At 44.9% G+C, this 13,830-nt stretch overlaps 1 protein-coding gene across 1 annotated transcript in view; it reads right to left on the bottom strand.

Moving 5' to 3' along the window:
* Nucleotides 1-7,056: 7,056 nt before the first annotated feature.
* The window catches only part of LOC137504115 (NADP-dependent alcohol dehydrogenase-like), a 52,054-nt gene continuing 45,280 nt past the window's right edge, over nucleotides 7,057-13,830 (bottom strand). Inside the window, exons 8-9 of the mRNA XM_068232128.1 lie at nucleotides 12,083-12,218; nucleotides 7,057-10,552 (exon numbers count right to left, since the gene is read on the bottom strand). Of these exons, the coding sequence (XP_068088229.1) occupies nucleotides 10,528-10,552; nucleotides 12,083-12,218 (161 nt within the window). The 3' untranslated portion in view covers nucleotides 7,057-10,527. The remainder of the gene's footprint in view (nucleotides 10,553-12,082; nucleotides 12,219-13,830) is intronic.

Genomic DNA, 13,830 nt, shown 5'->3' with positions numbered 1-13,830 from the left:
GGCGTTAAAAACAGGCGTTACAACACAGGCACAAACAGAGAGGTGAGAGGTAGTAGGTAAAAAATTTTTTTTTAAACAATATTGCATTGGTTAGGATGTGCTAACACGTTGTGGTGTAGTCTTTAAGTTTTGAGGACTCCACCCCAGCTTCACTCACTCCCCCTCCTCCACCCCAACCTTACTCACTCCCCCTCCTCCACTCCAACTTCACTCACTCCCCCTCCTCCACCCCAACTTTACTCACTCCCCCTCCTCCACCCCAACCTTACTCACTTCCTTTCCTCCACTCCAACTTCACTCACTCCCCCTCCACCCCTCCCCCTCTTCCACCCCAGCTGCACTCACTCCCGAACTTCACTCCCTCTCCCGTTTCAACTTTTACCGCCACAGTTTACTTTAAATAAAATTTCCCCACACAATAGTCATCATGTTGGACTATGCTGTACAGTGTACATCCTGTGACATGTATGCATGCCTTGATCAGCGGATTAAGGGTGTTTACTGTTGCCCTGGGTGTGTGCGTGTTGCTCAGTTAGAGGCGGAAGTCGCAGAGCTAAATAAGCATCTCGCAACACTGAGACGCATACACAACATGGAGATGAGCTTGGATCTCACGATCCAGACACTGGATGGAATCGGTGAAGATGAGGTGGGTGGAGTAAAGCCGGAGCAAGAAGCAGAGGTAGCCGCTAGTTGGGTCACAGTTAGAAGGGGTAGGGGAAAAAGTGGCAGGGAGGCTAGTCCCGAGTTGTCCCTCACTAATAAGTATGCTTGTTTGCGTAATATTGGGGGAGGATGATTCAGGAGTAGCAATGCTGCAGCAGGATGTGCTCCTTAGCAACCAAGGGGCAGACTGCTGTAACGAGAAAGGGAATAGGAGTGCAGCTAAGGCTAGACTGGTACTGGTGGTAGGGGATTAATTCAATTATTAGGCGCACAGATAGCGTAATCTGTCGAAGAAACCGTGAATGCCGTACAGTCTGTTGCCTCCCGGGTGCTCGGGTTCGGCATGTAGCGGAAAGAATTGACAGATTATTGGGTGGGGCTGGGGAAGACCCAGCTGTCATGGTACACATTGGCACCAATGACAAAGTTAGTGGGAGATGGAAGGTCCTCAAAAATGATTTTCAGGTACTTGGAGATAAACTTAAAGCAAGGACCTACAAGGTGGTGTTCTCTGAAATACTGCCAGTGCCACGCGCTACATCTGAGAGACAGAGGGAGCTTAGGGAGTTAAATAAGTGGCTGAGAAATTGGTGTAGGAAGGAAGGGTTTGGGTTCCTGGAGAACTGGGCAGACTTTGCAGTCGGCTACAGGTTCTACAGCAGGGATGGGCTGCACCTTAATGGGGAGGGTGCAGCTGCATTGGGGGAGAAGATGGCTAAACGGTTGGAGGAGATTTTAAACTAGGATCTGGGGGGAGGCGGGAGGATAAAGTCTCAATATGTAGACAAGATAAGGTAAAAAGACAGTGGGAGCCTAACATTATGGGGGGTGGAGAGGGGGGTGGGGACAGTGTAAAGATTAAGGAGGTTGGTAAAACTTCAAGTAGCCCATTTCGTGTAAACAAAATTGGTAAATGTGTTGGTAAACATATAAAGTGCATGGTAACCAATGCTCGGAGCCTTGCAAATAAAATAGACGAACTAGAGTTCATTCTGAATGACAAAGGCTATGACATTGTGGGAATAACCAAGACATGGATGGATGAAAGCCATGACTGGATAGCTAATTTAAAAGGATACAATGTGTTTAGGAGGGATAGAACAGGGAAAAAAGGTGGAGGGGTTTGTCTCTTTGTTAAGAATTCTTTTACAGCTGTCCTCAACGATGAGATGGAGGAAGATTGCGAAGATGTGGAGTCCGTTTGGGTAAATATTCATGGTGGAAATAAAAGTTGCCAATTGCTTATTGGGGTATGCTACAGACCACCTCTTATTAATGAAGCTGCAGAACTGCGATTACTACAGCAGATTGAAAAAGCTGCAAGTAAAAATGAGGTCATAATTATGGGCGACTTCAACTTTCCAGACATTGGCCTCAATTCACTAAGCTTTACCGAACACTTTATCGAACGTTTGATAATTTACCTCATGAGTAAAAGCTAAGTTTGAATTCACTAAGGTGTTATAGATTTATTTAATGTTTTCTCTATAAAACATTTGATAAATCTACAACACCTTAGTGAATTAAAAATTAGATTTTACTCATGAGGTAAATCATCAAACGTTCGATAAAGTGTTTGATAAAGCTTAGTGAATTGAGGCCATTGACTGGGGTATTGAGGCTACCCATTCTGGTAAAAGCAGCAGATTTCTGGCAGCACTACAGGACAATTACTTGACTCAAATGGTAACGGAACCAACTAGGGGGAATGCGTTACTGGATTTGATCATTTCTAATAGACCAGATAATTTATCAAATGTGCAGGTTCAAGAACATTTGGGAAATAGTGATCACAACATGATAACGTTTGATCTGGTGACTGATAGGCCACGGGGCAGCGGGACCACTAAAACTATGAATTTTAGAAAAGCAAAGTTCAATCAAATTAGGCAGGCACTAAGTTTGGTGAACTGGGATAATGTACTACAAGGGAAGGACACTGAAGGGAAATGGAAAGCTTTTAAACGTATTCTCAATCAATATTGTAGTATGTATATCCCATATGGAAACAAAATGTCTAGGAATAAAAAAAGGCCTCTATGGATGAATAGAAAGGTTAGGGATAAAATGAAGAGGAAAAAGAATGCCTATAAGGTCCTAAAACAGGAGGGGACTGAGGCTGCACTAAGCAATTATAAGGAGTGCAATAAAAATTGTAAAAAAGAAATTAGACTGGCAAAGATCGAAGCTGAAAATCAAATCGATAGGGATATCAAATCTAACCCAAAAAAGTTTTACAAGTACATCAACTCTAAAAAAAGAAAGGTTGACTGTATAGGAATCCTAAAGGATGAGGGTGGGAACTCAATGGTGGATGACCAAGGTAAGGCAGAGTTATTAAATGCTTTCTTTGCTTCTGTCTTCACAAAGGAAACAGCACTGTTGCAAATTACAGAGGCAGAAGAGTCTCAATCTTCTAACTGTAATATTAAATACTTACCGCAGGAAGAAGTAAAGGCAAGACTAAATAAATTAAAAATAGACAAGGCACCTGGCCCGGATGGCATGCATCCTCGGGTCCTAAGAGAATTAAGTTCAGTTATAGCTAAGCCCCTTTATCTTATCTTTTGTGACTCTCTTGCAACTAGCAGAGTCCCAGTGGATTGGCGTACAGCCCACGTTTTCCCATTATTTAAGAAGGGCAAAAAATCTGATCCAGGAAATTATAGACCTGTAAGCTTAACCTCAGTTGTATGCAAACTATTTGAGGGGTTACTAAGAGATACTATACATGACTTCATAGTAGAAAATAATCTTATTTCTCAGCATCAACATGGGTTTACTAAAGACAGGTCCTGTTTGACTAACATGCTCAGCTTTTATGAGGTAGTGAATGCTAATATGGATATTGGGAATGCTGTAGATGTGATATACTTGGACTTTGCAAAGGCCTTCGACACTGTTCCCCACAGAAGTCTGGTGCAAAAGTTGAGGATGCAAGGACTGGGGAAGAGTTTGTGTGCATGGATAGGGAACTGGCTAATGGACAGAAAACAAAGAGTTGTGGTCAATGGATCGTACTCAAAATGGGAGACTGTTAGCAGTGGGGTCCCACAGGGGTCTGTACTGGGTCCAGTGCTCTTCAACTTATTTATTAATGACCTAGTAGATGCAGTAGTGAGCAATGTTGCTATTTTTGCAGATGATACAAAATTGTGCAGAATCATCAACTCTCAGGAAGATAGTGTCATATTGCAACAGGATCTGGATAGGATGGCTATATGGGCACATACATGGCAGATGAAATTCAATGTTGACAAATGTAAAGTCATGCATTTTGGTCGTACCAATGGTCTAGCACCATACAAAATAAATGGGATACAGTTGGGAACATCAAACTTGGAGAAGGACTTAGGAGTACTCATCGACAACAAGTTAAATAATCGTACTCAATGCCAAGCCGCTGCAGCTAAAGCGAACAAAATTTTGGGATGCATTAAAAGGGAAATAAAAACTCGAGATGCTAGCATAATATTGCCCCTGTTTAACTCTCTAGTAAGGCCACATCTGGAATATGGAATTCAGTTCTGGGCACCACATTACAAAAAAGATATTGCAGTTTTAGAGCAGGTGCAGAGACGAGCTACAAAATTGATACGTGGGATGGAAGGTCTCGCTTACCAAGAAAGGTTAGATAAACTGGGTTTATTTAGTCTAGAGAAAAGACGCCTTAGAGGAGATGTAATTAACATGTATAAATACATCAGAGGGCAATATAATAGCTTGGCGGATGAGCTTTTTGTCCCTAGGCCTTCTCAAAGGACTAGAGGACATGATCTGCGCATGGAGGAAAAACGTTTTAGCCATTTATTTAGGAAAGGGTTTTTTACAGTAAGAGTGATTAAGATGTGGAATGCATTGCCACAGGAAGTCGTTATGGCAAACTCTATACCTGCATTTAAAGGGGGCTTAGATGCTTTTCTTGCGTTGAAAGACATCCATGGCTACAATTACTAGGTTATGCCTAATGATGTTGATCCAGGGATTTTATCTGATTGCCATCTGGAGTCAGGAAGGGATTTTTCCCTTTTGGGGCTAATTGGACCATGCCTTGTGGGGGTTTTTTCGCCTTCCTCTGGATCAACAGGGGTATGTGGGGGACGGGCTGGAGTTGTACTTTGTACTGGTTGAACTCGATGGATGTATGTCTTTTTTCAACCAAAATAACTATGTAACTATGTAACAAGCTATCATTTGAAGACCCCCAAATAAAGCAAATATGTTATTGAGTGAAGACTCTCCAAGTGACACAATACTGTAGGTTGAGTACAAATTGAATTGTTGTGCTATGATAGAAATGCAATTGATGAGCACCACTTGCAACATAATTTATAATAAGCCCGTAAAAATACAATACTCATTTTGCAAAGTGTCCGTTTCATACCTCTTACAAATACTACTGCATGTATAGCAATTTGCTGGCTCTGTTTCTAATGGTTCAGTCCTGTTAGATCCCCATTCTCTGTCTGTTCACTAGTGGGAAAGACAAGTATTGCTCTCTATGTAACTTGTGACGTTCCTGCATATTGAGAGATATGAGATTGGTCTGAGCACCCTCAGCAACATCAAAGACACAACCATATGGTGTGCACTGTTGAACCTTACTGTACTTATTCCTTGCATATTGGACACTGTTCCACATGATGTACCACTCTAAATTAAGCAATGAAAATATGCCCTAAACAATTCTGAAGCATGGTTAAATGTCCACTAAATATTTGAACTTATGTTACTGTTTTCAGCTAATATGGTTTACATACTTAGGTAAGATGTAGGATGTTAGGACTTAAAGGGACACTTAAGCCTAAAAAAAAAACAGTTTTACTCACCTGGGGCTTCTACCAGCTCCCTGCAGCTGTCCCGTGCCCTCGCAGTCACTCTCGGATCCTCCTGTCTCCTACCACCAGCTACTTCTGTTTGTGGCCGACAGGCTTACTGCGCCTGCGCAGGCCCGGCCACGCGTCTCCTTCAATGCGGTCCTATCCACAATAGTGTCCTGTGCAGACGCAGGATGTTATTGAGGACGAGAATGCGTAGAAGGCTAAACGTGGCCAGGCCTGTCGGCAAAACTAAAGTAGCTGGCGGCGGGAGACAGGTGGATCCGAGAGTGACTGCGAGGGCACGGGACAGCTGCAGGGGGCTGATAAAAGCCCCAGGTGAGTAAAACTGATTTTTTTTCTTAGGCTTAAGTATCCCTTTAAGATGATGTGCTTGGGCTTTCTCCTTTATGTAAAGAATTACATAGTTTCATGTCGTTTTTTTTTGAGGGGGGTAGTGAGAGCTCAGCTTGTTTGGCTAAATAGTTGAGATGTTGAAACTTAAACTTAAACTGGCAAGACGAATCTCAAGCAGTAGAAGGATGCATAACTGAGCAATTGACCACTTGACCAATTACAAGCCTTTTGCCCTCTCTTCTGTGCAGGTATAGAGAGCACTCAGGTGACCACAGGCCTCAATTCACAAAAGGCAGTTCGGTAAAGTCATTTAGATAATTAAAATACAGTATTTTACACTTTTACCCCCCCCCCCCCCAAACTCACTAAAGATTTTCCACATGAGGTAGAAGTTAGGTAATCTACCAAACATGCTTCAATTCACTAAACTCTGCTCATTAAGTGTCACTTACCAGCTGTGGAGCAGGTCAGCAGACAGGCAGGAAGCTGTGTGTATGAGTGTTTCTGTCCAGTGCATCCCCAACATTGCTTTAGATGAGCTGTAGCCAACGGGGAAGGGGGGGGGGATCTCTTCTGTATACATGTATACAGATTTTCACATCTAAAGGGATGCAGAAAAGCCTCATAAAATGTCACCTACCCCTGCACTGCCAGAGCGAAGTCCTGCCTTCCAGGGTGTCGGACCAAAGCAGCTTCAGAAGCAGGGCTGTGTGGATCTCCCTTTTGGCTGTCTGTCAATGTTACTGCATGGAGAGAGTGAGTTATCGGCTGCTAAGAGCTGGAGAAAAATACCAAACACTTTTGCTTGATTTACTGAATATGTTAATCATAATGAATTGTAGTTTCTTGACACGTCTTGAGGTATTTTACCTCAATAGCCGGTAATTATAATTTTCTGGGAGGTAATAGGTTTAGCAGATTGGAATTTGGAAGTAGTATAATATTCATAAAAGTAACAACGAACCCTAGAGTCAAAACAATTATTCTGCAATCATTGCTTTGTGTTCATGAATCTACAGTAACAAAAACAATAAACCAGTAGAGTATTGTGGAGTGGGGTAGGTTAGCCATCTCAAAGTATGGGGGAGGGGAAAAGAACAATGAAGGCCAAGTTGTGTCAGAAAATTCCGTGGGAAAGCATCAAGGTTTCTTTGTGCATGCTACCTAAAACTCAAAAGACACTGGATAATGCAACATGACACAAAGTGGCAGAAAATCAGGAATAAATCAACAACAGCTTTATTCAGACTGAACATTTTAGAATGACCAAATCAGCGTGCTGACCTCTGTGTTGCTGGGACATGATCACAAACAGGCCATTCGGGCATGGCCAAAAATGTACGTAAACAGAAAAAAACAGGCAAATGAAATGCATGCCAAGGTCTAATCAACAGTCCAGGAAAGCATTTGGTTGGATTCCATTGGTTACACAATTAATGACCTTTATTGCACTGCTGTCTTTTTACTGAAAGAGAAAATGTTTAAAGTGTTTGTTTAATGAGACTCTCTTTTTATTTTGACTAATGTTTATTTTTTATTTTTGCCATTGTACAATATATTTGCAACATTAAAGTTAGATTTTTTTTGTATTATTAAATTACAGTTTTTATACCCCAAGACCCACAAAGTGAAGTGCAAAATTATAAATGAAATCTACAGTCTAATACCACATATACAGTTAATGCAATCCTGATACATTTTCACATGAAATAAAGTGAGCTCAGAAGTGTTAAACAATAGTTTAATTAAAAGTGTCACCGAGCTGAAGCTTGAGTACAAAAATAGATACTTAGCTAAACAAAGAAAAGCCTTACGATCCAAATGGAGCATCCCTTGTTGTTCTGCGAGTCCCTCTCACCAAGCGTGGACCTCAAGAAGATTGCCCACAAGGAATAGTTGACAGTCTTATTGGCGCAGCACTCCTCTTCTGGCATCAGCATGGCTTTGCAGTAGCCGCGCATGGACGGCCACGCATGAATAGTAAGCCAGAGCTGATCGTGCACAAGCTACTCGATACTAATGTGCATGTGCAGCCGTGCTTGTGTGGCCACTGCACCGGAGCAGTGCTTTTCAGCGCTGCTAGATTTGGGCGCAGCCAGCGCCGCCATAGACTGTAATGGGAATCAGTCTATAGCGGCGCTCAGTGAGTAACGTCGGCTCCGTCAGAAGACGGAGCCGAAGTTGCTTAAAAACAGAATAATTCGGCCTCCAGCAATCGCTGGAAGCCGAATTATTTCATTCCCCCACTATCCATGGCGGCCTGGAGGGGGAATAGTAATTAAAACGGCCCGGACTTGTGCAGAAGCAGGATCAGCCTTATAGCGCTGTATCCTGCGCCCAAGTCTACCGCCGCCGATTTCAAATGTACTCCACTGCACTTTCACAATTGTCATGGAGGAAGAGCATGGCCCTGATCAGAATCAGAATCAGAATCAATTTTATTTCGCCAAGTACAGCGGAGCTGTACTCGGAATTATTTGTGGTACACATGGCATAGGCATAGTATAGGGAGACAAGACGTACAACACAACACAAACAGTTGGAATTACAGTAATGGTGTGGGTCTGACCCACGTTAGTGACAGACCACGGTCATCAGTTAGTGTTCCTGCTGGCATTCAGGAACAGTTCAATACTAATAATAGTCATGACAATAATAGTAGTAGTAGTAATAATGATGATGATGGTGGCCCCCATAGCGCCCAGGGCAGTGAGAACCAGGGCGGGCTTCGGTGAGAACTGGCTGGAAGGCCCCGCTAGGGCATGTCAGAAGGCGGGCCTGACGGGGGGAGGTTGGAGTTCAGCAGTCGAACAGCTTGGGGGAAGAAGGTGTTCTTCCGTCTGGAGGTTTTGCATGGTATAGTCCTGTAGCGGCGGCCCAATGGGAGGAGATTGAAGTAGCGTCTGCCTGGGTGAGAGGGGTCACGGGAGATCACAGTGGCCCTCTTCATCATCCTAGCGGAGTGGAGGAGATCCAGTGATGGTAGGGGTGACCCGATGATCCTCTCTGCATCAGTTATGACTAGCTGTAGTTTGTATTTTTCACTGGCCGTTGCACACATGTACCAAATAATGATTGAGGAGCAGAGGATGGATTCTATGGTGGCAGTATAGAAGCTGGCCAGCAGCTTCCTGGGCAAGCCGAATCTCTTTAGTTGGCGCAAGAAGAATAACCTCTGCTGAGATTTCTTCTGAATGTTGGTGGTGTTCTGCCCCCACTTCAGGTTGTTGGAAAGAGTCGTGCCAAGGAACCGCACGGATGTCACCCTAGAGACTTCGGTACCCTCAATGAGGACAGGTGGGGGGGGGGAGGATTCTTCCTGAAGTCCACGACTAGTTCTACGGTTTTAGCAGCGTTGAGTACTAGGTTGTTGTCTCGGCACCAGTTGCAGATTTTCTCTACTTCGCTGCGGTACACATGCTCTCCAGTGCTGCCAATTAGGCCGATGATGGTGGTGTCATCTGCAAATTTGATGGTTTTCACAGAGTCCGCGGATGATATGCAATTGTTGGTATATAGGGAGAACAATAGTGGTGACAATACACAGCCCTGTGGAGCCCCTGTGTTGGTGGTTCGCTGGAGTAGCAGTTGCCGAGTTTCACCTGCTGCGTTCTGTTAGACAGGAAGTCCATGATCCATGCTCGAAGGGTGGGATCTACTCCGAGCTGCGTCAGATTTGTGAGCAGGATGTCTGGGCAGATCGTGTTGAACGCTGAGCTGAAATCTAGGAACAGGATCCTGGCGTAGGAGGCAGGGTTGTCCAGGTGCTCAGTGATGTATGCCAGGCTGGCGTTGATGGCGTCCTCCACAGATCTATTTGCCCTAAAAGCAAATTGGAGCTGGTCGAGGTGGGCGTCCGTTTGCTTTTTCAAGTGGGAAAGGACCAGCCGTTCAAGGAGCTTCATAACGTTGGAGGTTAGGGCCACTGGTCGAAAGTTGTTGTGCTCAGTGCTGCCGGGTTTTTTGGGGACTGGTACTATTACGGACCGCTTAAAACATGGGGGGACAATACCGTTCGATAATGACCGCTCGAATAAGGAGGTGAGCACCGGGGCTAGCTGGTTAGCACAGGTTCTCAGGCAGATCGTCGACACTCCATCTGGGCCAGAAGACTTCCTGGGATTTAGCTTACGGAGGTGCTGGAGTACCTCTGGTTCGTGGACAGTGATAGGAGCTGGGGCGCCCAGTTCACTCGAGAGAGGGGTCACCTTGTGCAGGGGGTCCACGCTCAGCAGTGGGAGAGTAGACGATGCAGAGGGGAGCCTCAATAGGATCCTGAGGTTTCCCATTCTATAGGTAAGTATCTCATTATAAACCTGGGCTTCAGCTCCCTTCATGCCTAAGTAATGTGTCTTTCTAAAAATATGGGGATGCACTGGACGTGTCCCAGACTGAATGAACAGTGATATTTGCCCTACCCTATCAGACTTGATAAAATAAGACAAAGGAGACAAAAGTCTACTTGAGAATACAGAGTTCCATACAAAAGAAATCCTAATCATATTTGGGAAAAAGCACAATTGATTATCATAAAAGAAGGCAAACTAAAGATAAAATACCTTGCTGCACAAATTAGATTTTACTTTATAATGTGTGATACAAACAGCCAGTTTCAGAAGAGAATCAGAAGCAAAAAAATTATGTTCAGCAGTGTAAGACCGACAGAAGAAAATGCTTCAGAAGCTGATTAGAAGACCACAATGCTTCGTACCCTGGAAAAATAAACAGAGAAAGCCATTAGCAACAAAAGCATACATCTGGATAACGTTATTAGAATGCATGCTTACTGCAGCTACCCACTACCTCTGCTGTTGGACCACTCTTTACCTCTTGCTGCTGCTGGACCTCTCTGTCTCTCCCTGCTGATGGACCTCTCTCTGCCTCTCCCAGCTGATGGACCTCTCTCTGCCTCTCCCTGCTGATAAACCTCTCCCTGCCTCTCCCTACTGATCAGCCTTTCTCTGCCTCTCCCTGCTGATGGACCTCTCCCTGCCTCTCCCTGCTGATAAACCTCTCTCTGCCTCTCCCTGCTGATCAGCCTTTCTCTGTCTCTCCCTGCTGATGGACCTCTTTCTGCCTCTCCCTGCTGATCAGCCTCTCTCTGCCTCTTCCTGCTGATTAGCCTTTCTCTGCCTCTCCCTGCTGATCAGCCTCCCTCTGCCTCTCCCTGCTGATGGCCCTCTCTCTGACTCTCCCTGCTAATTAGACTCTCTACCTCTCCCTGCTGATTGTCCTCTTTCTCCCTCTACCTGCTAATCAGCCTTTCTCTGCCTCTCCCTGCTGATGGACCTCTTTCTGCCTCTACCTGCTGATCAGCCTTTCTCTGCCTCTCCCTGCTGATGGACCTCTCTCTCTCTCTGCTTTTCCCTGCTAATCAGCCTTACTCTGCCTCTCCCTGATGATGGACCTCTCTCTGCCTCTCCCTGCTGATGGACCTGTCTCTGCCTCTCCCTGCTGATGGACCTGCCTCTGCCTCTCCCTGCTGATGGACCTCTCTCTGCCTCTCACAGCTGATGGACCGCTCTCTGCCTCTCCCTGCTGATGGACCTTTGTCTGCATCTCACTGCTGATCAGCCTTTCTCTGCCTTTTCCTGCTGAAGGACCTCTCTCTGCCTCTCCCTGCTGATGGACCTCTCTCTGCCTCTCCCTGCTGATCAGCCTTTCTGTCTCTCCCTGCTGATGGACCTCTCTCTGCCTCTCCCTGCTGATGGACCTGTCTCTGCCTCTTCCTGCTGATCAGCCTCTCACTGCCTCTCACTGCTGATCAGCCTCTCTCTGCCTCTCCCTGCTGATGGACCTGTCTCTGCCTCTCCCTACTGACCAGCCTCTCACTGCCTCTCTCTGCTGATGGACCTCTTTCTGCCTCTACCTGCTGATGAGCCTTGCCTTGCCCCTCCCTGCTGATGGACCTCTCTCTGCCTCACCCTGCTGATCAGCTTCTCTCTGTCTCTCCCTGCTGATAGAGCGTTCTCTTCCTCTCTCTGCAGATGGACCACTCTGATCAGACACTTCAAATTATTTATTTGAGATCATTATAACAAAGAACTTTTACACAGAATTATCTGCACTTGAGACCTACAGAGGACCAGGAAAACATTTCATCATTAGTGGGGTAAATATTTAACATGTTAGGAATAATAAGTATTCAGCATATTGCTTTGGACAGTGGGATTATTTTGTCAAAGAATATAAGCAAAATGGCAATGAAATAATACAAAACATTTTGTTCATTATATACATACCCCTTTCCAGCATTAAGAAGATCAAATCCCTCATTGATGCTACTCAGTGGAAGTTTTTTGCTCACCAGGAAGTCAAGATTAAATTTTTTATTCATATAATCATCAACTAGCTTTGGGATTTCATCACCTTTCCAGCCTAGAGGAAACACATTGTAAATGAAAAAACCTGCGCATTGCAATACTCTATTTCTATACAAGGACATGCCTGAAAAACACAGATTAACTGAATAAGCAAAGATTGTATCATAACTGTTGTTATGTCATGTGCCATTTTTCATTTATTTTCCCTGAATGAATTACCCATATATAAAAATACTGCAGGTTTGAGCCACTGTGTTCACGCTTATCTGAGGTGCTAATGAGAATTATATAAAAAAGAAGAGTTGCAAAAAGAAGGAGAAGTAAAAAGGTGCTACTCTGTCTCCCTTTCACCCCAATCAATCAGCTGCTTGATTCTCAAGGTGTGGGTATCCCTTTAATCCCCACCAAACATAAAAATAGACAAAAAACAGAGAATAGCGCTCGTATCCAATTTATAATTGATAGTTTATTTATCTATACATAAAAAATATATCTAGCCTTTGGAATTAAAACCATATAAGCATAAAGGGTTTCATATACAAGGTCACTTCAAAAGTTCTCCACTATATCCCCTTCTGCATATACTTTCTAAAAAATTTTTTTTAATAAGTGGAACAATAGAACTTCATTCATGCCATACGCACTATCATGCATACCATGGAGCCACCTGAATCTCTAATAAAAATTCCCCATAAAAAGTTCTCCAATAAAATCCGTGTAGATAAGTGCATTGGGTCAATCCGCCTATATATTTATAGCAGTCCCCTCCGTTATCTCAGAGTCTCTATCCACCTGCCGCAAAGGACGCTTTCAATCACTTATGCGTCCAGTCACTTACGCGTCTTGCAGCTTTTCTAATTTTCACATGCGGGCTCCGGCCGGTAGCCTCGCAAGCAGGACTCCTCTCTCTTTCCGTATCGCTGCCCCCCCGGTATGGCGTCCGTTTGCAAGCTCCTTACAGCTCCGTGCGCTCCGGCTGTCACACGGAGGGGACTGCTATAAATATATAGGCGGATTGACCCAATGCACTTATCTACACGGATGTTATTGGAGAACTTTTTATGGGGAATTTTTATTAGAGATTCAGGTGGCTCGATGGTATGCATAGATGCGGATACACACGCTGCTAAACAGGAAGCAGCGTGGCAGCGTGTGTATCCGCATCTATGCAGAGAGAGGAGACAGACCAGCGGCGAGAGAGCATCGCTTGAAGCCAGGGAGGTGAGTTGTATACAGTGCTTCCTGGCTGCTCACTATGCATCTGAGGGGGGAGCACGGAGGGCGGCCCGGGAGAGGAGAGGGAGGGAGAGGTCGGGCTGCCCTCCCCGCGGCTCCGGCTCCCCCCTCCATTATAGGGGACAGCTAGCTATCTAACCTATCCTAGGGGCAGCTACCTAATCTAACCTATCCTAGGGGCAGCTACCTAATCTAACCTATACTGGGGGCCAGCTACCTAATCTAACCTATCCTGGGGGACACCTACCTATCTAACCTATACTGAGGGGCAGCTACCTATCTAACCTATCCTGGGGGCACCTACCTAATCTAACCTATGGTGGGGGGCAGCTACCTAATCTAATTTACGCTGGGGGGCAGCTACCTATCTAACCTATACTGGGGGGCACCTACCTGATCTAACATACACTGGGGGGCAGCTACCTATCTAA

The sequence above is a fragment of the Hyperolius riggenbachi genome, chromosome 1 (assembly GCF_040937935.1).
Source record: "Hyperolius riggenbachi isolate aHypRig1 chromosome 1, aHypRig1.pri, whole genome shotgun sequence".
Taxonomy (NCBI): Eukaryota; Metazoa; Chordata; class Amphibia; order Anura; family Hyperoliidae; genus Hyperolius; species Hyperolius riggenbachi.
Note: the sequence above shows the minus strand (reverse complement) of the source record. Positions and strands in the feature narration are given on the sequence as shown.